Genomic DNA, 27,197 nt, shown 5'->3' on the forward strand with positions numbered 1-27,197 from the left:
ATCTATTCTTCTCTGCAGGCAAAGAATCTTCTTTATATTTCCAGTAATCATAGATTTCCAACTTCCCAATCTTAGGAGACTGTCCACAGCTTGTTTGAATATAATCTCTCACTGCCCCTACTTCACATCACAGAGCTTGTGTTCTTGTCCCTGCAAAGATCCTGTTGATCTCCTGTTTGTCCTCTCTCACACTGCACATGTCTACTCATCTCCTCCCAGATTTTTCACCTGGCAACTCAACACCTTGATCAGAAGGGCATGCTGCCCATGGGTGAGGCCACAGCCCTCCCCAGTGCAAGCCCTAGACCCAGGAGTGCAGCCCATGACCTGGAGTTCTCTCTGGGCCAAGTTCTTTGATGTGCCAGGAAGAGTTGCAGGTGACCATGCCCTACAGCACATCAGTACTGTCACTGCACATTCCTAATCAGTCTTGCAGTGTCCCGATCTAATTTTCTGCACAACATTGTGCCCCTCTTGTATTAACTGCTGTGATAACAGCTAGGTCTCTGAGCTCCCTCTGCTTTCTGGGCTCTGGGAGTAGTTCTACAGCTATTCCTCAAGCATTCATCAAACCACTGCTTGATCAACAGCCAGCTGAAGACAAAAAACATAGGTAGTCCACAACCAGCCAAGTAGCCCAAAAAAGCTGTCTGTAACAGCTGACAGAGGCAAATGACACACAGTCTGGCCCTGACCGGCAGCAGCAAGCCACCAAAGTTCCCAGAAGCAGGAGCCCCCCAAAGATTTTCCCTGAAGCTTCTTGAAGAAGCCTGGAAACCGCTGCAACAGAACTGAGCTACTGCACCACCCACAGAGGAATCCTATGCAGCATGTGACAGTGGCTTCACTAACTCTGTTACACAGTGGAAAAGGGAAAAGAAGGCAGAAGTGTTGCCAGAAAACACTGTGGGCCAGGACTAGTTCGTAAGGCTGAGTAGGTCTCCTAGTTTATCATGCTATACCAGGAACATAATCCTGATACAGTCACAGCTCCCAGCCAACACTCCTCTCCTAACTGATTAGAAGAATCTCCAGCCTTTCTTATAATTCACAGCAGGGGCTTTTGCTACTGCAGCTTTGTCAGTGACAGCACCCTGCAGTTAAGCCAGCAATAGTGCATCTGTGTACCTGTATGTAAGGCAACGGAGTAGCTTCTGCTTTCACTGAGTTTTGCACCAAGATTAATACTCAGTTCATGTCACTTTCAGCCAGCGCTGACACTCAAAGCAGCAGCTTGAGCAGCTTTCTCTAAGGCAGACCACACATTCCTGCCTCCATGACATAGCCCTCTCCCCCACCTCACCCCACCTTTTTTTTTTATTTAAATCCTGATTATTTCCCCAAACAGCCACGTGAATCTTGTGCCAGCACCCAGGGAGGTGGGCAGCCCTGAACAGGAAAAGCAGCTTGGAGAGTGCAGGATTACTCTCTCAGCTACAATATTGGTTTACAGTAACTGGAGAAGGATGGCCTCAGACTGACACAACTGGTTCCCATTTCAGACTCCTCAGAGCAAGGCCTGTATTTCACCTTTTGCCAGGAACGCAACATGCTCCCTTCAGCTGCTCCCAAACCTACATGCCAGATGCAGCTGGCTCGCCTGAGCTGTAACCCTTTGGGTGGCTGCCTCTGGCACGAGAAGACACAGAGGAGGGGGGACATGGAGGTACCACCCTGCTGAGTGAAAGCAGAATTACCAAGCTTGAAGGAGCTCCACACCCCAACACGTTCCACTCGAGCCTAATGTCATGTCCCTCTCACATGATTTCAGTGCAGGTTTCCAGTTGCTGCCATTAAAACCAATTGTAACTAAATTTATAAAATTAGGTGTTTATGTGTAGACATCTCCTTCCACCTTCCCTCAGTAAAGAAAACATAAAGCAAAATACAACATGCTGTTAAGACCTATTAGAATTAAATTTTAAAAGGCAAGCTTATTTCAGGGAAAAGGCTTAAATTGTGGTAATATTTAACCATTTAAAGGAAATAATTAAAAAGTATTGCTGAGCAAAGTTCACTTACTGTACAGTTTAAAAGTATTGTTTATATTTTATGAGAATTATGGATTTCTTTTTTCACTTCAGAAATCTTTAAATCTCAAATATGTTACTCAATGTTTACCTACCAAACTGTAATCTGAGATTACTTTATTAAATAATATTTCTCCCAGACAGAAAGGGCAGCATTAAAGGAAATTGCTATGCTGAACTTAAAAGTGATGTATTTTTCTTTCTTTACGCTCACTAGCAAAAATCTTCTTGAGTTATCCCAATTAAACTGTTACATTAACTTTGCCCATTCTTAGAAATTGACACATGCCAACATGCTAGCCTGCCAGAATTTGTTACGTTGTGCCATTTCAGTCACACCATCCATCTGCCTAAGTAATCAATTTTCCAAATCAGTAAGAAAGGTTTTAATGTTTATTACAATTTCTATGGAAATTTTTACCTGGGAAGAATGTACCTATTCACTGAATGGCAATACTGAAACTGCCAAAGCTCAGTTATTTTGATATAAGGATTTTACAGTTTTTGCTTGATGGAAAGTAATTTCCAGTGTCTTGGCTACCACATACCAGTACCACACACAAGCTCTTCCAGACAGTTAAAAATTTTAACTTCACTGCTAACAGTATTCAGTTAACAGATTCCTCAACCACAGTGGACTTGCTTGGACTTGTTTCCTTTTTATTTTTTCTTTTCTCTCATTTTCCTTTCTGTCTCCTTTTCTCCAGTTCTTTTCTTTCTCATCTTTTCTTTCTCTTTTCTCTTCCTCCCTTGCTCTTTTTCTTTTCTTCCTCTCCTTTTCTTTTTTCTCTCCCTTCCTCTCTCCTGGTTTTCATAACTCTTTTTCTTTCCTCTTTTTCTCTCTTCTTTCTGTTTTATCTTCTCTCCCTCCCTCCCTCTGTTGTCCTCTCCCTTCTCTCATGTTATTTCTGTTCTTTCCTCTCTGCTTTTTTCTCTTTCTTTTCACTGTCTTCTGTTTTCTTTCCCTGTATTTTCCTTCTTTCTGCTTTAATTTTTCTTTACTCTCTCCATTCTTTCCTCTTTTCACTTTCCTTTGTTTATCTTTTCTCTCTTTTCCTGTTTTCTTTTTCACTCCTAATTTCTTTCCCTTTTCCTTCTCTGTTTTTTCTTCTATTTCCTCTTTCTTTTCTTTCTCTTACCTTACTCTTTTCTTTCTCTCACTTTTTCTCCCTTGCTTTCTCTTTCTTTCCATTTGGCCACCAGCCAAATGCCTACCAGCCACTCACTCCCTCTCCTCAACAGGAAACAGCGAGAAAAGGGGATGAAAAAGCTCGTATGTTAAGATAAAGATAGGGAGTTTGCTTACCAGTTACCTGTTTTGTAAACCTTGATTCAAGGAAAATTAATTTACTGCAAATTAAGATAGATTTGAGTAGAGAGAAACAAAGGGGAAAAATTAAAACAGCTCCCCACTTCCAGTCTCAGCTTTCCTCCTTACCCCTGATCTCCTTTACCTCCCCATCAGTGAGCAGCGCTGAGGGATGGGGGTTTATAATGAGTCCTAAAGGGCTCCTCTCTGCCTCTGCTTCCTCCTCACACTGTTTGTCTGCGCCAGCGTGGGCTCTCTATGGGCAACAGCTCCTTCGGGAAATACCCAAATGTCCTGATTTGGGGTCTTCCACAGGCTGCAGTGTGGATATCTGCTCAGGCATGGTCCTCCACAGGCTGCAGGGGAGTCTCTGCTTTGGCACCTGAAGCAACTCCTCCCCTCCTTCTTCTCTGACCTTGGTGTTCACACTACTGTTTCACATGCTCTTTTTTACCCTCTTCTGCCTGAGTGCTGGTATGCCCTTGCTTAAATATGTAACCAGAGAGGCATCACCATCTTGGCTGCTGGACTCAACTGTGCCCTGTGGTGGGTCCATTGGAGTCAGCTACACCTGGCCTGGGGGCAGCCCTGGCCTCCACCTTGCAGAAACCACCCCTGTGGCTCCCCCGCTGCAAGCGCCTTGCCATGTATATCTCTTCCGTTCTTTCTCTGATTTCTTCTTTTCTTTCATTTCCCTTTCTTCTCTCCTTTCTCTTTCTAATTCTCCATCTTCTGTCTTCTTGCACTACCTTCTTCTGTCTTCCTCATTCTTCTCTTTCTCAATCTCCTCTCACCCTCTTCTCTCTTGATCTCTTTTGTCTCCCTCATCCTATAATATCCTATTCTAACAAAAAAAATCATACTTCTTTTAAAGCAGAAGTATAAAATAATAATAAACCTTTCTAAAAACAAGAACTGAAATAACTAAATTTCATTTTATTTTTGTTCATTTCTATTCAAAACAAAGAAAGCATATCATATCTTATTCCTCCTCACTCCCAAAAATACAGGGAAATCTCCACAGTTTTTTTTCTTTGCTTCTTCTCCCCAGTTTTCAATTAGAACATGACTTCTAACTGAAGGAATTCAGAATTTTGAAACTAAATGTCAAATTCTGGAATAATTATGCAAAACAGTCATGTTTATTTTTACCATCCAAAACACTGCATCCAACCCAAAAAGAGAAAAAGGAAGACAGAGCGTGTAAGAAACACTTATTTCTACATCTTCAGTTCATACTCAATTGACACCAAAAAAAATGTCTACAATGTACTGTATCATGTGAAAGAATGAATGAAAAGAAATATTCTTTCCCTTACAAGAATATTAAGAAAAATCTTTTGTATTTGAAGAGTAATTCAGAATGGGAGAATGTTTCACTCTACCACCAATACAGGCAGAAAAATCAAACTGACAAAGAATAAGGAAGCTGGGAGTAATCACAAATAAATAAAGATTAGATCCAACAGCAAACTACTGTTTTCTAGCAATATTTATTCTTACAGAAATACTTCTGTAAGCCAGATGATATATTCACACTTTACATTAAAATAAATGGAACTACTACAACTTTGTTGACTACTAAGTGTCAATTATGTCCTTAAAATACTTCTCTTAAGGGCTCTTACCTGTAAGGAAAGCCTGAAAATAAACAGAGAATAGACAATCACAGTACATCCTGTACCTTTAAAAAATAGCAACATATGATTTATTGTATTGGGTAAAACTAAAATATTTGGGTGGACATGAAACATTTAAGTTATACTTGCTGTACACAAGAGAGTTTAACTTGGCAAAACAGCACAGCAAAAGGTTCTTTCCTTGCCTCAAAGGACAGAGCAGATACTTTTATTTCTGTGTTTTAACTTAATCCAGCTGTTGCAATTCATACTATTAGCAGATCTCCTTATTCTTTTTTGACTTACAACAGCTCATTAAGTCTGGGACTGAGAGACTTAAGTTTCTATTTAACTTATAACTAAAAGTCAATCTAATTTCGAAATGTCTTAGGACAATGTTTTATAATTATAACAATAGTAACTATAAAATAATTTGCAAAAGCAAAGCACTGACAACTAAAATAAAAGATTTAGAGTAGCCATTCTTGATAGGCACATCATTTCATCTGAAAATAAGCTTAATTCTGCTGAAATCATTAATAAAACCCCTTTGACTGTAGGGGCTGAGGCACACATGTATACAAAGAAAGCGCCAAAGAAATGTAAAGTCATGTGGCATCACAAACAAAATTCAGTCTTAACCAGAAATTGTTTTCTGTTAGTCATCCCAATCAATGCTTCTAAGTATTTTTAATAAAGAATTAAATTATAATACTAAATCCATTGACAGTATTAATCATGTCATGAATTCCTGGACTGTAAGCCTGGGAAAAAATAATCTTGTATCGCTACTGCTGTAGTTTATACAGTTCAGTACATCATCTCACTGAATGATATTTTGATGCAATTGTTTACATTAATATCCTTAAGCTACTACTACAAACAGAGAAAGGTAAATGGTTGGATTGGGTTTAGACTACTACAAACAGAGAAAGGTAAATGGTTGGATTGGGTTTAGCGGTGTTGCTTTTGGATCAAGGGGACAGACAGTTAAGAGTATATGTACAGTTTGAAACTGCCCAGTTTTCACTGGCCAAGAAAAGATTGCCTGACTGAAAGCAAGCAGTCTTTAAAAACAAAACAAAACAACAATTTTCTGCTTGTCACCTATTCTTAAAGATTTCCTCTCAAAAAGTTCCTGCTGTCCTTTATAGGTCATAGGTTTTTTCCTTTGTGATGACTGTGAGGGACATGTTATTTTTGACACAATGATTCCATATTTGATAATGGCTACCTAAAGTATTTAGCAGTCTATAAAACAAAAAATCCTGGTGTATTGTTAACAAGAAAAAGAAAGGAAACAAAAACAAGTAATGGGGGCCACCTGCAAGAGAAAATACTACTTGTCTAGATACCAGGCTTGTTTTATTTTATTTGTAAATGACATATAAAAGCATGCAAGTGAAGCTCTTTTAGGAAAAAAGGTACAGAATGTGTATCTTGATAGACTGATGACAGCAGATAAACATATCTTAAGCAATCTTATTGAAACATACCGAAGATACAGCAGTAGCTATGGATGCTAGCAGATGCTAAATAGGGTGACTTGGCTATTTTTGCTTGTTTTTTCTTTAGTAACTACTACCTTCCAGCAATAGAGCTATTAGATCACATTTTCCTTTTCTCATATTCCAAATAATATGAAAACCAAAAGAAATGGGGGGAAAACAGTTTGTTCTCTCTTTTGGCTACTGATGGCACGGAGCAAAACAATTCCTGGGAATCTTTTGAGCTCTTTCCCATAGTGTTTGCTATTGGAATAACTGAGCAAAGGATGTATTTTGAGTATAATTTTGAGATTTACAACTTTAGATGCGTGTAAGTGCATGGGTACAAAGCTGAATTTCTGTCTGTAGGTATATTTACACCCTCAAGCACATAAACAATTTCACACATACAGTATTTAAGTTCTTTTATTTATACTTTAATATGATATGTTTCAGTTCTCAGTTCTCTGTTAATACTGTAAATATTTTCCAGCCACACAATTACTGGTTCTAGCATACAGCTATCATAAAACAGCCTCACTGACAAACACAGTTTATTGGGATTACAAGCAGAAGATGGGATCTTTCTGTACCACTGGAAGAAAAACAGAACTTGCATAAAACATGTTTTCTTCACATGATAGTATGTAAGCAAACAAAAGATGTTTAAATACTTTTAAATTCTGTTTTGAAATTAAGAATGTGAATGTAATTTTATTTCATGGTAATTAAGATGACTACCTATGAGACTCAAAATGCGTTAAATGGAATTGCTGTCAGCTAGCCTTAGATAGAATGAAATTCCATATGTAACAAATTTTCTGAACAGTTGCACCTGATCTTTTTCATAGTCCTTGGACAGTGAAATTCTGAGGCTTTTTTTGGTCCTGATTCTATGAAAACATATTCCAAAATTTTAAGTTAAATATGCCAGTGCATGACTATACCAGTCAGCTCATGTGATGTGAAGAAAAAATAAAAAAGATAAAATAAATGCTTCCTTTTTTTTTTTTTTTTTCCCTTCAGTTAAGAAATGGTTTAACTACAGGTAGACTGAAACATATACCCATATCTTTATAGAAACATAAAAGGCACCCACAGCAAACTGTTCCAGAAAATAAATTATTACTAGAAAATGATGCTTTCATAGAAAGCCTGACAATGTCATCTTCTTTCACATTCAAGTAAAACACATTTAATTCAGTCTGCCAGAAATGGCTACGCTTCTGCTCTGTGAAAAATATGCTAATGATGAAAATAAGGACTTGACAATTTACTGAATACTAAGCGGAAAATCTGTAATGAATTGCTTGTGTGGTAGTGTTCATTTTAGGCTGTTCCCCCCTCCCTGCCACCCCAGTTGCTATGGAATACTAGAAACAGCATTAAAAAAAAAAAAGATTATACCCTTTTATGGGATGCTGTGCATGTCCCTTAAGACAGAGTGCTTAGAAATAAAGACAAAAGTCAGCTGTTGGATAAATGAAACTCAAAGCAGTAATAAATAATAGGTTTAAATACTAACTTTTCAGTGCAAAAGAAATACTGAGAACAAAATAGAAATGCCAAAAAAAATATCAAACCCAAACAAATAAATCTCTATCAGCAACTAGCAAGTTGAAACGTAGAATAATTCATTTTACACCTGCAAGAAAAAGCAGCTACTCAGGTTACTTGGATGTTGCAACAAATGCTCATAAATCCATTAAACCAGGCATGTCTTCAAGTTACCAGCCAGACTTCAATTTTCACTGCCAGGTTTTAAGTTTTCAACAGATTAAACTCTCTTCCCAAGAACGTTCTACTAGAGTGTTCATTCAAAAGGTGACTCCTAGCTAAAGTCTCCATATCATTCCGTGTTTGAAAGTTTGATATATATGGCTGCTCCTGACAGGCTTACGTGCTGAATTGCATTTGCTCAAATACTTCCTAAAGGAAATACAGTAGATTATTCTTGCCTTTTCTAAGCGCAAGAGAGCTAAGCACAAGGTTGCTGGCTACTCAGCAACAGTTCTCTCATTTTGCTCTAAACTAGCATACACTGATATTAAGCTCTCTTGCAGGTCTTGTTTATGACTTTTATTTTAAAATATTTTTATTACCAATGTTAATAGGTAATGTTAATATACAACAGAACTTCATTTCAGAACAATGATTTGAAAGAACATAGTCTGTCAAATCCCAGTTTCCCAAAGATATTTTTGAAAGTTTTGGCTTTGGACAACAATGCACAACTATTACTGGAAAGTTCTTCTATGCCCTTTCTCCTCTTAAAAAGATGCTGGCAAAGCAGGCTGGTAAAGATAGTAAAATCAAAGAGCATATATGTATCTACCTACCTTCCACATAGTCATGGTTCTGTTTATAGAACTGCAGGCAGACTTTGGATAAAAGACCAGGAAAACACTCTGTACACTGTGGAAGGTCTCATTTCTTCAGTGGTTTAAAAAAAGAAATCAGGCTTAAAGCACTATACTATAGGAAACATATACACACACACGCGCGCGTGCAAAAAAAAGCCCTACCACCAAAACAAACAAAACAGCCACCCCAAACAAACCAACCAATAAACTTGCACTGCTGGGAGGATGGATTAAAGAGCTGGTGAAACTTTCCTAGCATAACTTCTGTGAGTATCTCATTGTTTTGAACATGTTTAGATCGCTTGGATATCCTTATTCAATTTCTCTTTCTGAAAGACAGACACAAACTTTAACACAGATTTACTCTTTGAAATACAAAAAACATTAAAGAAAAAAGCTGTAGCATACTTAAATATTGCTAAAAAAGAAGTTACACTTCCTAGGAGAAATGTGGGAAGACAGTTAACACAAAACATGCAATTTAGGATAATGCTGTGCATATGGTTAACACCAATTTATAATGCGGCAGGCTTCCCATTTCATCAGCCTGAACTACATTACTACTCTTCAGTCTCTTTCAATAGTACTCTACATTCAGAGACACAACATAGGAAAAATAAAACACAACCTAAATTTGTATATTAAATATCAAAATATATTGATAAAGGCATTATTACACTATGATGAAAAGCCAACACTGACTTTGCTAACATATCTACACTATTTGATCACAGCTGATGTCCACCTCCTCTTTAAAACTAAGATGTCCTTTAACAGAAAGCCTCGTTGTTACTGCACAAAACTGGCAAATCTTGTAAAAACATCAGCATCTGCACTGCTCTCCATTATTTGTTACATTTAAGTTGTTGGATTTCCTCTTGTATTAAAAAAGTAATGGCGTTAATGTATTACAGGGGTCTTAATTTCAGCAAATCAGGCTTTTACAAAGAGGACTTGGGCATGCATTCAAATATAAAATGTTTTTGCAATATAGACCTTTAGAAGTTGAAATAAATTTATCACATTACAAAATTTAACCACCATATTACATATGTATATTACATATACATAACCTTCCTAATACATCTAAATAAATTACCTTTTAAGATTTTCACATTTCCACTGAATTATTATAACTTGAGCATCTCATGATCATACAGGCTATTCTCCCTTTACCAGTAAAGCATTAAACAAATAAAAGGCTTTATACACCGCACTAGCATGACATTCTTCGCAAAAATGCAGGTTAGGTTTGGGTAACAGAAGCAGAAAGCTAAGTAACACAAGTAAAATGAAAATATTTTAATAGTAATGAGGAAGCAGGTGTGTCACAGGCTAGATTCCTGTTTTCCCAGTCTTCGCAGACACATTTTGCAGAGCTGCTAATACAGTCAAAGCAAACAACTTTATGACAGATCTTTTAAAAATATAATAAAATAAATAAAGAAAAAAAGAAAAAAAAATCAAGCAGCACTATTTCCTATGACTTCCATGAAAGGTGGAAAGGTGGTTACAATATATGTTTTAGCACCCAGACACGAAGAACTAGTGCACCAAATGGAAAACTGAAGTAGTGAACACTACAGGAGCAAAAAAAAGTAACAGTAACAATAATCTTTAAAAAAAGAGAATCACCTGTTCCAAAATTTCAGTTCACCTGAGCATACAGGAACAAACTTCAACATGATAACAAATCAGGAGCAAAGTACAAAAGGGGAAGCCATATGAACTTTTCTAAATTGTTCTAAGTCACCTACTGAAGGTCCCAGACATGATAAAATGATGTAACTGTGTTTTTATATCCTCATAACTGGTACTGGAACTAAATAAAAAGCTTGGTTGGTCCTAAGCCAGAATGTGAAATAAATACTGAAATATGGGATGTCCACATTACATTAAGAAAATTTCAGGCACATAGAATGGTCAGATCAATGGAGTTTGAGTCCTCGTATACAGGAAGGGAAAAAGGATGACAGCATATTGGGGTAATTAGAGACCACGGGGCTTGTGACCTCTTTGAGAAAGAAGGAAGATTCATGCAGCAGAATCTCCTGGGATGAAGGACTGCATGTAGTTGGGAAGTAGTAGATACTGTCCATTACTTCGTGTTGCTGGTGCAGAATATTGACAGTGGAGGAGCAGAGGACCAGGCTACATTCTTAGCTCTGCATTTAGCTTTGAAAAATATTACTTTGCTTCTATATCCAGTCTCTTTTTACACATGATCAATTAATATTCTTAACACTAAGAAGAGTATCCTCCAAAGTGTTCTGTGACATACTCAAAAATTTCTTATTATTTAAATTGTGCCATCATTTATCATCTGAAGTATTTCCAAAATTAAATCCACACTTTAATAAAACTAACAAAGGAATTTGCATTCATGGAACAAGCATGATTTTTAGCCTGCCTGTAACAGCTGAGGAAGCTGTTACTATATGCGTCATGCAAAAAACCCCAAACCAAACAAACAGGTAATTTTATTAAAAATGCTGACATGCAGACTGATTTTACTAGACTGTTTATTGAAGTCCCTAAGCAGAGACTCCATTGTCCTGTGAAGGGAAGAGGAGCAGTATTAAAAGAAACAAACAAATAAAAACCAACAGATAATTTCTAAAAACTAAAATATGGAACAAAAATTAAGATAATGGTGGCTCAGGAAAAAAAATACATTCAAAGTAGTTAAATGACTTATATTGAAATACATGTTTTATAGGCATACACAATGGAAGAAGCACCATCACTAATAAAAATTCTGTCGCCTTTGCAATTAGCTGAGGGAAAACATTTGAGATTTTATCATTTTACATCTGTTTCATTAGCACCCAAAAACGGTTTTCCAAATCAATACAAAGATGGGATTACGGTTGTACAGACATAACCAAGCTAGCTTTAAACTAACAGTAGGATAATCACAATGCAGAAAAATGGAATCAAGAATTAACAACCCTGCTCTTAGGCTCGAGTTAATATCATAGTTGTTTTACGGCTACATCACTATCAAAATCTGAAATAATTATCACAGAGGTGACATACATGTGATCATCCGAGTTACAGTTCCAACGCTAGAGTGCCATATGTAGGAAACCCATCAGTTTTTCCCAGGTTAGATTGCATTGTGGCATAGCAATGCTGGGAATGCCCAGGCAAGAAGGAGTAAGCCTGAGATTTTCAGCTGGTGAATTGCTGCTATCACAACTGCCTACCAAATTAGGTGGTTAAACTGGGAAGAACAGCATTTCAAAGTGGTGTCTGAAGTGAATTTATGCAGAAAGACACGTACTGAAAGTTTGTTTCTTTCACTGCCTTACAGCCAAAAGCCACATCTGTAGAGGCATAAAAATCAACTTAATAATGCCAGGCAAAAGAATGCAAATAGCTTTCTCTCTCTCTTCCCATCAAGGCTTCCTTTCAGTCCGTTGCAGGGAATAACTACCTTCAAGACAAAACAATGCACTCCTTCAGCTGAAGAGGCTCCCAAATAAATTCTATCAGACATATGCAACCACAGAAGCCTCTTAACTGTCTGTGCTCTTCCATTAACGATCAGAGCCTTAAGACAAAAACTGTGGTTCTCTCAGTGCAATTTGTAAGAGCTTTTGGTTACTGGGTGGGGGAGGGCATTTGCCTTTTTTTTTTTTTTTTTTATTAAAGTAGAAGATAAAAACTATGACTTGTTAATAATTATGAATCACAATGACATTGTGGAATTACTTTACAGAGAAAGGAAGTAAAAATGTGTCTGTCTACATGCATACACAATAAAACAAGGATCTTGAAAACAACAGAAGACAGTTGCCAGCTCATTTAACCTATTTACAAAAACAGCAACATTCAGAATGGTTTTATTTTTAAGTCAATAGCTCCAAGGATGAAGTATGCAAAGGCTTAAAGAGACACTGTTAAAAAGATCAAAGGATTCAGAAGTAACGATAATATTTCCAGGAGCACCATCTCACTTCAAAGCTAAAGGCAGACCCTGCATGGATCATGTGTTTTATTCCATTGATGACTCCGCTCAGCAGTTCAAAGTGGGTTTAATTCTAGCTAGCCCACTACTTTAATAATTCTACACAAAGAGTGTAAATCTAGTAAGAGTGTCTTGAGATTTATTAGGGTCATACTTTGCTGCTTTCCTAGGCTCAGAAGACTTAATTTGTTATTACTCACTATAGATTATTATCAACACTGTGAAGTGCAGAAGAAACAGCACTATAGCCAGTGCCAGTGGCAAGCATCTCTTCTTAGTCTTGTGAAAGACTACTATCACAACAATAAATCAACAGATAGCTTAATCTTGTGTAGCAAAAGACAAAATACGTAGAGAAAAAAAGGAGGAGGAGTCAGGACTGATGCCATGATTCTCATAGTTGAAATGAAGATCAACAAAGAAACAAAGGAAAGAATTTCAAGATTCCTACTGGAAAATGAAAAACAGAATGAGACAAAGCGATTTTTTTTTAACGTCTTCTGTGAATTACTTGAACGGAATAATCAAAGTTACTTGACAATACAGAGGTCAGTTACTTGAGCTGAACAGCAAAAATACTATTAAATTATCCCATTCCAGGTTTCATAGTCCTGAGTCTAATGGAGGAGGAGAGTAAATAGCTAGCATAGCTGTGGGCTAAAGTTGCACTCAAAAAAATTAAACATTGCTTGTCCCATTTTGAAAGTTTATTGGCTTTTAACTTCTACTGAGACTCTTTGGCTTTAATCTTATCCAGACAAATCAATTTCCCAGACTCACCAAGCAAAGGAGAAAGGGAATTATAGAAAGCCAAGACATAATCTAGGGTTATTATCATCAAACATTTATCAGAATTTGACTGGATATTCTCCCCTAGGACTCAAACAATATGTATGGCCCAAGTACTGCAAATTAATCTAAAAAAAATTTCATAGAACTATATGGATCAAGGGATATGGTAGTTCATTCCCCTAGTTCAAGGCAGCATCAACCAAATCATAATTTCTGACAGGCACATATCTAAATTGTTTCTAGAGAGATCTAGAGATCTCTCACATCTCCCCCACAGTTCATGACGGAAATAAATTACACGTTAGAAGGGGGAACAAAAAAATATCTTTCTACTACCTAACTGGAATCTTTTCTTGCTCCAATTTAACAGCCTTATTTCTTGTCCTGCCCATATTAGACATGCAGGGTAACCTACTCCCTTACTTTTTTCCTATCTTTTATGTATTGGAAGACTGTCTATGTCTAAGCTCAATATTCTCTTCCTTGCTCCAAACACCTAATTCATACTAACTTCTGTCTTATTTTTATTCCCCTGATCATTTTAAGCAGTCTTCAATTGGTCTTACCCTTCATGAAGGTGCAGTGCCCCAAACAGAAGGGAATAGATAGGTTATTCTTCCTGGTGTTCCTGCAGGCAATTTCTGGGTAAGGACAAAAGAAGACAAAAGCAAGGATGGTACTAGGGTCAGAGTTTAATATAGCAAGAAACAGGAGAACTGGAGAGAGAAGCTTTTTTCTGTGAGAACCTGTAAAAAATTTTAAACCACATGACTTCTTTAAACATCCCCGTTATGACCATGCAGGCACCTCTCTGGAAAAGAAAGACACAGGGACAGAGAAGCATCTGGCAAGTCCTGGGGACCATGTTAGGAACAAAAATCCTTGAACAGAAGATGTAAAAAGCAGTTAGGAAGCAAGGTAGTATTAGGCTTGATTTGAACCACTACAGAAAAAGTAGCTGAAAACACTGAGCATTCATGAAGGGATGGCTTTTCACCTTTAGGAAAATTAGGGAGAACACAAAAAGAAGAAAATGGGTTTCAGGAAATTAGACTTCAGCAAACTCACTGACTCACCATGGGCAAAGACATTTCAATAAGCACACCAACAGATAAGAAACTGGCTTGCTCTTCTGTGAAGAGGTGGCACTGAGCTCTTGCACCAAAAGCACAGAAGTGCTAGTACTTTTCCTTTTTTGAAACCTGATTAGAAAGGTGATTAGACAGCTACTGAAACCACCACAAGGAAAAAACATGGAAAAATTGATTAGATAATTAAATAAATCAGGTATTCTCAAATCAGTTAAATATGATCAAATTCACCATAAGGTATTTAGAGCTGACTGGGCCAGTCTTAGAATTATGAATAGTCATGTTTGAGAATTTGTAGAGGATAGTAGTGATTCCAAAAAGACTACAAAACACCTAGTGACTAGCCTGAAAAAAAATGAAAAAGGCAGAGTCAAGGAAGTAGAGCTGCAGGAACTGAATTTCAATTCCCCCAAAACATGGAACAAAAATTATTTGTAAGTATTTAGCAGATAAGAAGTTGAGTAATACATAGACTTGTCAAGAACAAGTTGCTTCAAATCTATGAAAACATTCCTTACGACATAGTAGCAGACCCTGTAGTTAGGGAAGCAGCAGTAGGTATCGTATAGCCCAACTTAATGAGTCTTTGGACATTGTTTCTTGTGCGACTTCCATAAGCAAAGAAGAGAAATACCAGGCTGCAAAAGGTAACAAGTTCTAATAAGCATACAACACTGAACTTGGAAGGGATGCATGCATGCTGAAAGACAAGGCTACATGATAAAGCAGCCCAAATAAATTTGAGAAACAGTCTGCAGAAGACCTGAATACAATACTGTAAGGGGACTTCTAGATCTTAGGAGGAATAAATAACAGCAGAAATCCAAGATCGAGATAGACTAGTGAGGGGCAGTGGAAAAGGAGCACTGAGGCTAGAGTAGATCATACTCTGACTACTTTTATGCCAATCTAGCAAAATCAGCAAAATCTCATGCTAGGATGCATAACCAGCAGGTTGCAAGTCTAGAAATTTACAATGGGACAGGGTATTGTTTTCAAAAGAATAGGACAGTGGCTGCTAAGGAGGAAAATCCAGAGCACTGTGCACTGGAGTGAGCTGCTGTCTGCCTTCTTTGATAGAGAAATTTCAGTGTCCAAGACTGTTGGCCTGATGCTCTTTACTATCAGCACAGGCATTAATGTTAAATAAATACTTCTCCCTCCCCTGCCCACACCCCTGGAATAAAATCATATATTTTCTACGTCCCAAAAAGTTTTACCTTAGGAGCTTTTACTCCTTTTATGTAGCAAACTGCCTGCCTGCTGACCATCTTACAACCAACCATCATAACAGGAAAGATATTCAAAAAACAAAATTGAGCTGTACATCCCCCAAGATACAGGCAACTGGATAGGTGTATAACATCTCACAGGACACATCAGTAAGTTTTCATTTTCATTTCTAACATACATCTGCTTTGTAACTTTGGAATTTTCCTCCTATCATATTTAATTATTTGAGTAATAAAAAAAAAATATGCAACTTGATGTCTTTATCGCAAAGAAGAGGCTGAATAGTCTGACAGTGTCTTTTTAAAGATTACATATAATGACAATGAGATTGCTGAAAATCATGTTATTCATTCAACAGTTACTACCACAGCAAAAAGCTTTAGATATTAATTAATACTGCAATATATTTGAAAAATGACTAAGCCAATTAATCTCATTCATCTATAAATGGAACAGTAGAGCAGAGAATTTTTGAAGACCTTCATTTAGGATTGCCAGGGTTCTACTGACAATGATAATCAGTATAAAGGAATAAGTAAAATATATTGAAGTGGTAACATATTGCTGGTACAAGTTTAGACTTGAAGAAGACACAAATCAGTACAGAATAAAATATGCTAGTGCCATTCTACGGCTTATGACCAGGTGACTGCACATCATAAATTCACATCCCTTGCTCATCTTAGCTGGCTACCACATAGAGCCCGGGAATGATTATCATTAGTAACAGCAAAGGTATCACACTGGCAGAAATGTACTGAAAGAAATTGCAGAGCTGGATGATGTAAATGGGAGACTCTAAATTCAAGGACTGTGAAAACAAAACATTACTAATTCACTGAGGCCCAATCAACAAATATGTGCATGAAGTCAAATACCTTACCGGCTCCTATTAAGAGTTAGGCACTTGGATAACTTTGCAGATTTGTGCATAATCAATATTAAAATGCAGCAGAAACACAACTTTTACATGAAATCAGAAGTTAAATGAGAATCCAGACTTTAAAAAAAAAAAAAAAAATCAATACAGAATTGACAGGTTTTGTTTTTACAATTGCAGAACTTAAAAGTTTTACACTAATCAGTTTAGGATGACCTAGCCTATAACACAGTTCAATGTTTCAAGTAAGGAGTAAAGAATATTGAATTTTATCCTTCTTAGTTATCTAGATACTCATGACCACATAGGGCATCCTGCAATCTACAACACACACACATACACCCCTGCACATACCACATCATGAATAAAAATAAGAATTAATCTGAATTTCCTTCCTATTCCCCCTTGTTTCCTGGGCATCATTGCCAAATAGACAAATTCTCCGTTTCTTAGTAACTAAATAAATGAAAGAAGATACAGCTTTGAACCTCTTTAAAAGAATCTTTCTCTCACTATTCATTCTGCAGCAATTAAAAAGGGCTTCCATATCTTCTATACTTAAATCATAAAAGTGCTGCCTTCACTCTATCCCATAGTTTTTCCACAAAAATTTGATTCACGCACTGTTCATGGAAACAAGAATTTTTTAAATTACAAAGAAATAGTATTATCAGGCATATCAGCCTCTGGCATGCAGTTGTCTCATACCACAAGACATAAGAAGAAAGCGATCTATTTGCTGCTGTGAGAAACAGTATCTTAATAAAAACAGATTTTCAAAGTTGGTGTTTCTTGCATTTCTGTTGTTGTATGCAAATCCTTGCAGCATAACACACATTTGTATATTTATTTTCAGAGGTTTTCTTCCCCTTGTTTCCTGGGCATCATTGCCAAATAGACTTGAAGCAATTTCTTGACAGGAACTAAAGCATTTTATACCTGTAAAAGCTAGCAAATTCAACTTCATCTTGATCTTGCTACCATATCTTTTGCAATTTTTCCAAAATACTAAAAGCCATTATAATTATATTATGAGGCTAACAAAAAGCACTGCATGGTTATGCAGTGCAAATGATCATGCATAGTGTTGTGTTTCTTAAGAACAACAGTGAATTCAGTAAAAATATCCCATGGTTACTCCTGGTTTACCAGAATAAACTCAGAAGTAAACAAACATAATGTGTTATTACTCCTCTACATTGGCTTTGAAGTTATCTTGTCCTAGATTTATGTTCCACACTAAAAGATGTAACTAAAATAAAAATTGGATGTCTCCCTTTGCGTTGACACCGCAACAAGTACTAAACCAATTTATTAGAACAGAAAAATTTTACTATAACATTTGGAGGAGAGGAAACTGCATCTTGTAGGAGACCCCCAACAACCAACCAAGCAGTTTTTCTTTAACGTGTTTAACTTCCTGCTCAAGTTTGCATCTGCATGTCAGTACAAGACCTACAAAGCAGTCGACCACCTTTGGGGAACAAGAAGCTGCGTGCCCATCTGAACCAGGCACCAATGGGAGACAACTGTTGATTTCCACAGGCTCTGGATTACCCACCTGTCCCCTAACAGTTTAATGATTATAGCTGCAATCCACATCCAAAGCACGCTGTTATTAAGCACCTCAGTATCCAACCTCTGCAGCCACACAGAGTAGCTCCTAGTGTTCAAACATCCTTCTTCTTCCATTGACAATTCTTTATCAGCACAACCCCTGTTACCATGGGCAACACCAGCATGTTGTAACAGTGATTTAAGTGCCAGGCCACAATCCCAAGTAAGAGGAGTGCATCTAACTCCATCTCACACTTTCTGCACGCACATGGCGGCAGAGTCAACCCAGTTGTCAAGCTTTGGTCCTTAAGCAAAAATGAGATATAACACTGGGCTGTCTGAGCAGATAACACTGTCTTTCTAAAGAAAAGCCATTGGACTGGAGCTGGCCCACAGACTCCTTTTGGAAGGTACAAAGTTAAGCCAGTCACTAACCATTTTAAAAGCCTTGAACTAATAAACAAACAAACCTCACCAGCTATATTTCCCACTTTGGTACTGGAAATCAATTCAGCCATTAAACAACACTTGGTTTCATAAGGATTATATACCACTCCTAGATGGCTTTCAAAGAGAGAACAAAAATACAGTACATATGAACACTGACCTTGTTTCTTTTAACCCTTCTTTCTGAATGACTTCCAGTATTTGTTTTGCAGTCATTGGTGAGTTGGGGTACTTTTCCAATGCCTGAAAGGAAATAATAATTGTTTAAGTGACGAGACACAGCTGTCCTGTTAGTCTGAAAGGTTATGAGATCATGCAGTTTTTATGTAGTCATTTGTGAAAGGCAGGGAACAGTAGTGTTGAGACTGGAGTCCTCTGTCTGTTGGAAGGCCAGATACAGTCCAGGAAACTGCAGCAAGAATAAGATTTACTTGCTGCTTTTGTACATCATCTGCTACATCTGCCTGGGAAATATTCTTACCAGGTTCCAAATAAATGAGTTGAAATATGCAACTGATTTTATGACACAGCAACAGAGTTCCTTTCAGACAGAAGGGAAAAAAAAACCCAAACCCAAAGCAAAACAAAGAGACAGCTAGTCTTTTTTTATTATTATTTTTGTTACTTTAGAACTATTTGAGGTCATTTGAATATTCTATATTTAGGTTTTGTCATGACCTCAGGAACAAAATTGGCTAAAACCTTCCATTTGTAGCACAGGAGCTCCTGTGAGAATTGACACTGGTAAGTTTCAATTTTAAAATGCTTTTTGTTTCTAAAAACAATGAAAAATGAAGAAGTCAGAACAGTAACAGCATACAAGATGCTACATGACAGAGTGCAGTATATTTTTCCAGTTCAGCTCAGTTTTCCACTCCTTTGCCTTTTCCAATTGAACCCAAAGTAAACCACTCCTCTTTCCAGATACAACCATCTTGTACAAACTTTTCTGGTTTTCCACTTCCTTTTTGTCCCCATCAGTTTTCAGCTGTTAAACGAACAGCCACTCTTTTGCTCATGTAAAGTGCCAGACTGACAGCCCTGGAAAAGGAAACCTTTCGATCAGCAGTAAAAGGTGCAGCACAGGCCACAGCAATCAAGCTTCCCAGAGCATTTTGCCAACGTATCTCAGCTAAAACTTGTATTCTGCCCTGGGTAAAAAAGAAATCAGTTTGGTTTCCAAATTCACGCAGACCTGAGCTTCTCTCTAGTAGTTACCAAATGATGGCAATTGTGAAAGTAGCTACTGCTATGGATACTTGCCCACTGGGAACTAGAGATACCACCACATCTTATCATGCAAGTCATCAAACTGTGAAGGGTGCTAGCCAGGGCTGTAATTCAAGCAGCTCACCTAAAGCCAAAACCTTTCTACTCACTACAACTTGACCAGCTCAGCCTTCTGCTGCCATTTTACAGTTCTGATTTACTGCCTGTTCTCCCCTTTCGCAGCCAAAACACAGTTTACCAAATCCTTTGGTTCTTTGTTACAGATGAGCTTTGCATCCTTTATCTTGCAGTTCCACAAAGGAAAATGCAGAAGTGAGGGCTGCACTGAAAGGTCTGGGAGCTGAACTGAACTTATCTCATGTACATCAATAGGCAAGATTCCAAAGAGACCCATCAGGAAAGGAAAACCGAGAGGTGATTTGAAAGAAGAAAGAAGAGTGGGTAGGAAAGAGTACTGGCAACGAGTAAGGATGGTAGGAACTGCACAGGGCTGGGAAAAGGGCCATTACACAGCAAGAGAAGAGAAATGATACCATGTATTAGTGACAGAACCACAATGACACACTGGAAAAATGACAATGTGTATAAAGATTAAGATGAGGATGAGAAAAGATTAATGATGTGAAGAGACAAAAATGGAAACTTTAACCTTCAGAAAGAAGACAAAGGACAAGGTAAAATGAGAATACACCAAAATAAAGGAAAAAGAAGAGAACTGAACTGGGAACATTCCAGAGGGCACACTGGAAAGGACAGAAGAGGAAACTACACTGTACTGGACACGGCTATGAAGGAAACTGTGTGCACTTGAAAGTGGGGTTACTCACTGTGGAGGATTCCCTGTTTCTCTTCCTGAGTACAGGCCCCTCAGCACACCTGGGCAGCTCCTCCCTGCAATTAAGAAAATTTGGGTAGCCCTGTCCCCTTCTCTATGACATCACATCCTACTCTATAAAAGTCAGTAAAAGTGCCAAGTGTTACCACGTGAGTTTGACAATAAAGGGAAGGAAACAATGAAGCTATGCAAACATCAGAAGTTACCCTGTTCTGGACAATGGGAGAAGGGAGAGCAGTTTGTGCTGAGGAAGCTGTGCTGAACTGGTTGTGGGAACAATGACCAGACATATGGATAGGGGATATCACCTTCACCAAACAACAATGAAACTAACAAGCAAGATGCATAACACCACTACAGAAAGTTTAATCAAACCCACAAGGCAGATTTCAAATACCACAGTATGAAGTGGACACATTCAGGGTATAATGACAAACTGAAATGCAGAGTATGTTAGACAGGCTGAAAGTACTGGAGCAAACAATTGCCCGTTGTGTGGAATTGTTTTACGTTGGACATGTAGTGTGGGCTGCAGTTCATACACCCCACGAGTTTAATTCTGTTCATCTAACCCTTTAAACCCTTTAAACCCTGCTTTTTAAAGAACTGTTCATATCCTAACTGAAAAGCATTAATTCTCCAATTCAAACACTGCTTAAGTTGAAAATCCTGCTATTGTGTACCTGATTTTCTTTATCAGAACAAAGATTAATTTAGCAGAGAACCTTAGTAAGGATATTTTTTTCTGCCTCTCCCGCCATGCTGTTGTATCCGTGTCCCCATCCCGTTTTAACCAAACCCAACAGTAATAAAATGATTACTTGTAAAAACATTTTAATGATAATCTCATTTTCTTCCCCCAGTTTTGGAAAACAGCAGAGTATTATTTAAGAGCCTGTGAGCTAATGAATACACTGAACTGATAATTGCAGTAGTGTCTCTTGTCTCTGTATCTCACCGTTAACATTGCTAAAAGCCCACAATCCCTTTTGCATTTCTAAGACTTAAAAATAATATTAGAAATCCAAACTGAATTACTAACTGTGCTTTAAGGCAAATAAAACACTAAAATGCAGTAGCATAGTTAAGTCATAGGCTTCTTGGTGAGAAAAAGTAACTTACATAAAGGGAGGAAGCCTTTATCTGTTTTAAATATCTTTCTCCTTCCTCCCACTCCATCCACCAATATTCATATCATATACAGCCAGTGACTAGTAATGCTGAAATTAAAACATGCCAAAGTACTGTCATGAAGAATATGACTGTTCTGACATATTTTGTTAAGGACAATGGCAGAAGAATGGTTTGCACTGACTGCAACCTCTACCACAGAGGATCAAATATGCTCTATTTATTCCTGCCATTCAACCACAGCCTTAAAAAGGGACAGCCGCTAAATAACTGGGACAAATAATTTGATACCCATCAGGACAATCTGGAAGAGAACAGAAGTAGTCATTGCACTGAATACATTCTTGGTGTTCGTTCAAACCCTGGTTAATGGATCAAAGAGAAGATGACTTGGATCCTACCAAGCACAGTGGAAATTGAACCTCCCAGCAAATGGTAGCGGCCTGACAAACTGTCGTTTGTATCACCTACACATATCAACTCACAACTTCACAGATACTAAATAATTACACAGATGCCACAAATATATACATTCCGGGGTTCACTGGAAAAGTCCTGTCGGTTATATGGGACAAGAAGAAATCCAAATTCCTTTTCTCACCGTGGCATCTATTATCTGTGCATGGACAACTGTTCAAAAAAATCAGTTGCCACACTGGGGGAAAAACACTTTCTAGTGAATTGTTAACAAGAAAACTCTAGAGTAGAGTCAAGACTCTCAGCTTTGCATGAGAAATCCTGAATACTCAGCTCACCTACAAAATTGTAAGAGAACCTATATCATTGATACAATGATGACCTTCATTGTATCAATTATATCAATTTCATTACAGTCACAGCTTCTTGTGACTACCTGAATCAGATCTGTTCAACTGTCTGCATTTCAGCCACCAGAGGGAACACAAGTAGAGGGACAGCATAAAGAAAGGCGCACTCCAAGTCAGCCTTTCTGCCACACATAAACTCTCCTCACAGAAACTGGGAAGCTTTGCCAGAGAAGCAGCCACTAGTCCTGCAGCTATCAGTTCTTACACTGACAGAAGATGATTCTTCTAAACAAGAACCAAGTGTGGTCTGATACCGTGCTGTGGTCCAAAAGCAGCTGGCAGATCAGTCTAGTGGGCTTGTTGATGCCGATTGTACAGCCAGCATAGAATTAGCTGGAACTGGCCAGAGCCTCTTCCATCTCTGGAAGCTGCCTGCAGGGATCTGACGGTCAGGTAGCTGACAAAAATCAGGATCATTTTATCATATCTCTGGTCAATCTACATTCTGAGTGACTAGTCATAAACTGAAGGAATTCTCTTTAGAACATTATTTATATAATCTGTGAAGAGAAAGAAGAACAGTACAGTTATTGCCAGTGCTCCCAGTCAACAGCTAAAATACAAGTCAGGCTGAACTTGCACAATAGACATTTTTTTACTGCCCAAAGACAGCAGGGTGAACAAAAGAACAGAAAAATAACTTTCCTCTTCTTAAGCAGAAAATATATGATATTTTCTAGCCACCCATTACTAAATTAATGAATTGGAAGACAAAGTCCCGAAGAGGGTACAAGAACAGTGTCCTGGAAAAAATCCAGCATTGTCTTTTCCAGCTGCTTGTGTGAGGTTAACAGGAGGACTGACTTCTATTGCGGGAAATGCCCCACTCAAATCTTTTGTATTCATTTTTGATTAACAGCTTTAGTCATTGGGGAATTATCAGCAGCCTGGTAAAAGTTCAAAGCCCTTTGTTTGAAGAAAGATGCATAAATGGTTAGATGAAGAAGGCAGGGTAGGGTATAGAGTAGCGGAAGAAAGTATGTGCATAGAGATGGATGAAGAAAACACAGCAAGAAGATCAAGAGGAGGGAGGGTACATGATACATGAAAAAGGAGGAAAGAGCGATAAAAATAAGAAGGGAAGATGCATTGCAAGCTGTTTTAATATTTAAGTTCTCAAATAGATGTTCAAGGAGCTCTGACTGATGGTGATTAAAAGAAAGGTAAAGAGTAGTTTCCAAGTACTAAAACATTAAAAGTAGCTGAAACAGCGGTAGTAGTTCTCCCGGTAGGATTTTTGTCTTTCAGCAGTTGCAGTTACAATAATTTATAAAACCTGAGTAGAACGTGCATTTCATAAGACATGTCTTTCACAGTATGCTCCATACTATGAATTTGTCTCTGTAATCCATGCATCACTACAGATAAGCAAGGAAAGGAACAAAGATGTAACATGACAAAGAAAGCAATGTATAAAAATACCTAAACCTTCTGAAATACATTAAATTAAGTTTTAACATCAATCTGCATGCCAGCTAGCCCACACTTTTTTTAGGTACACCAAAAAAACACATTTTTCCCCAGCCCTCTCAGTCAAAGGCACTTTACAATTCCTTTAGCATGAGTTATAGGGAGCAACCTGGTGGGTGCTTCCTGCAAGAGAATTTCTACTATATAATTTGTTTGCAAGTTGGTCTGAAACAACGTAACTTTGCTAACCTGCCAGATAAGTAAAGCATTATCATCTTCTAAAATAATGAAAGGAAAGAGCAAGAAAGAAGCTGAATGATTTGTTTGTTCATTCCATTGCTTTGACTGCCTGGTTTGAGGCTTCTTCTGAGATGCCTGGGCCATTTTATTGTTCTTTTTAAAATTTATTTGTAATGTCATATTTAAAACTGATAAAAGTCTGCAACAGTGCTTTGGAACTTCCAGATAAACTGTACACTTTACATTTTGAATTCAAAAGAAGTTGGATTACAATTCAGTTAAAATTATACATACAATTCAGTTATTCCTTTAAAAGGCACAAGCTCTAGCAAGCAGCAACAACATCTTGCCATCGCTAATGGCCTCTTACATCACACCAGAAAATGTAGGGTAAAGTTTTCAACCCTAAACAACTGACTTATAATAACTTATTGATCTGGTCCGACATACTGAAACAAAAGGAAACCTTCATATTTCTCCCTTTTCTAATGCAATCAGCATGTCTGAGCAACCAGGAACTTTCACTTAAAGGCTCTGTCAGCACAGATCCATAAACACCTCAGTGACTGTAACAGGGTGAACCCAGTGAGCACACAGAATCCTACCAGATTTCTGTAAGATCAGGATCAAAGATACATACCCCAGTAAACAGGATGTCGAACTTTCTATCCCGGTATGGGTCCCATTATTAGCAGCAGGATTACTAGCAATGAGTTCAGTTCAAGCCATGGAGCATCCAGATTCCCAGAACAACTGCTCAATTCTGACAGCACAGTCCAGACTTCTGCTTAGCCATGCAAGCCGTAACTCCTCTTGCTTTTTATCACAATACCCCATTGCTTCTCACTCTGCCCAGCCTTTCTCTACTCTCCAAGTGATACTCTTATCTTTCAAGGTGTTGCAATACCCCTAACGTCCATCTGTCCCATGTCTCCACATCCCTACTGAAATACCTTTCCCCCTTTGTCCTTACCATAGTATACTCTCACAGTACATTCCTATGTCCTCTACCTCCTGAAACATTAGCACATCCATACAGATGCAGTCCATTGCCATGGGTTCCCCAAAACACACACACAGTTAGTTACACAAGCGCTGCCTAGGTAGTCAATACCAAATAGCTAGCTAGCAGGACGCTGTAGCTCTTAGGTGCTGACAGAACAAATTGCATTGTGAACCTTCCATGGCTTGTAGATCATATTCTCTGTCTATTTAGTTCAGAGTAGAAGTTTCAATTTCCGTATCAGTGCACAGCTGAAAAACATGGGCCAAAGTTGTTTAGAGCTATGAATCATTATTCTAGAGAAGGGAGCAAAACACAGCTCTGCCACCCAAAAAACATTACCAAAATCTGCACTCATTTGGTGATCGCACAGGCCACGATGCTGAAATGCTTTTAATTCCAGCAGCAATAAAAATTCCCCTTTGGCACCTACCCCTGTACAAAATGAAGAAAGGCCATGCTTAGGTGACTGGAACTAATGGAGCAGAATGGATATGAGTGCCCTGTCAGCTGCCTTTATATTACAGATAACAGAGGAAAAGAACCATCACTAGTGTGAATACATTCATCACTACTAAGGGAACAAGGAAAAAGAAACACCAAGAAGCACTAAACCCCAAACACATTTGCTTCCATATATTCTGTTTTCTCTATCAAAGGCTGATACAGACTTTTTTTTTTTTTCTGAGACACTGAAGGTTTGCTATACACCTTATGAGGAGTAAAACTTCCCAGAAAAATCAGAAAGAATGGGTATGTGTTTATTTTAAAAGCCATCATCGCTCAGTTTCCTCAGGCAAATGTAATGTGTAAGGGCTACTTTTAATGTGAGAAATAAAATTCCTACTGGCTACTCTCTGAATGTACCAAATTTAACAGGAGGTGACAGTTATGCCAGTTTTCTTGCCATTGTTCTACTATCAGAGCTTATCTTGTTAGACAGTGTCCTAAAGATACAGACCTAAGATTTCCATAAGGCAAAAAACAAACAACAAAAAAAAGTAAAAAGTAGTTAAAAAAAAGTAAAGAAAAAAAGAGGGGGGGGGGAGGGAGAAGGATAACAGAATACAAATAAAATATTTTAAACTATGCACTCTACCTAAAAATTCTAACACATTAGTTTGGGCCATTTTCAGTGTTTCATCAAGGTAAAATTCACTACTTAGAAAGGTAAGACGAGTTTCATGCTGCAACTGAAATTGACTCCATTCATGCAGCAGGAATATATTTAACCAAACAAAAAGCACTTCTATCCATGTTACTTAATTGTGGTTAACAACAGCAAACATAAAACTGTAAAACTTATACTTCCATTTAAATTCTGTCAGATAGATGGCATGGAAATATCTCAGGTAATTTACAGCATTTTGATGCTTGGGTGAAAAGCCAGTATAAGTCACATTGGTCTTCTTAACCTCATAGAGGGGAAGTCCATAAACACAACTCAGTTGTTTGCTCTGTTCCTCACTCACAGAATGATAACACAGCATCACTCCCTTCAAATTAATAAGCAAGCAGAGATGCAGAAAATTACTGAGAATATTCCTTAGTAATTTTATCCCAGAGAGAAAGACCAGAATGTATCTAATGCATGGAAAACCTGGAAGGAAATTCCTGAGAGGTATACAGCAAGTGATAAAGCTGGAAAAATTAGGATTCCCTTGCAATCATAGAGACGACAAAAAGCTGCTTGCAGTTCCTTGAGCCCACCTGTTCAAGTATTGGAGGAAAAGTAGAAAA

At 37.8% G+C, this 27,197-nt stretch overlaps 1 protein-coding gene across 1 annotated transcript in view; it reads right to left on the bottom strand.

The window, feature by feature from the left end:
* Nucleotides 1-27,197, bottom strand: part of ASXL3 (ASXL transcriptional regulator 3) — a 128,114-nt gene that overhangs the window by 84,748 nt on the left and 16,169 nt on the right. Inside the window, exons 2-3 of the mRNA XM_055800195.1 lie at nt 18,942-19,024; nt 18,590-18,592 (exon numbers count right to left, since the gene is read on the bottom strand). Of these exons, the coding sequence (XP_055656170.1) occupies nt 18,590-18,592; nt 18,942-19,024 (86 nt within the window). The remainder of the gene's footprint in view (nt 1-18,589; nt 18,593-18,941; nt 19,025-27,197) is intronic.

The sequence above is a fragment of the Falco peregrinus genome, chromosome 3, assembly GCF_023634155.1.
Source record: "Falco peregrinus isolate bFalPer1 chromosome 3, bFalPer1.pri, whole genome shotgun sequence".
NCBI classification, from domain to species: domain Eukaryota; kingdom Metazoa; phylum Chordata; class Aves; order Falconiformes; family Falconidae; genus Falco; species Falco peregrinus.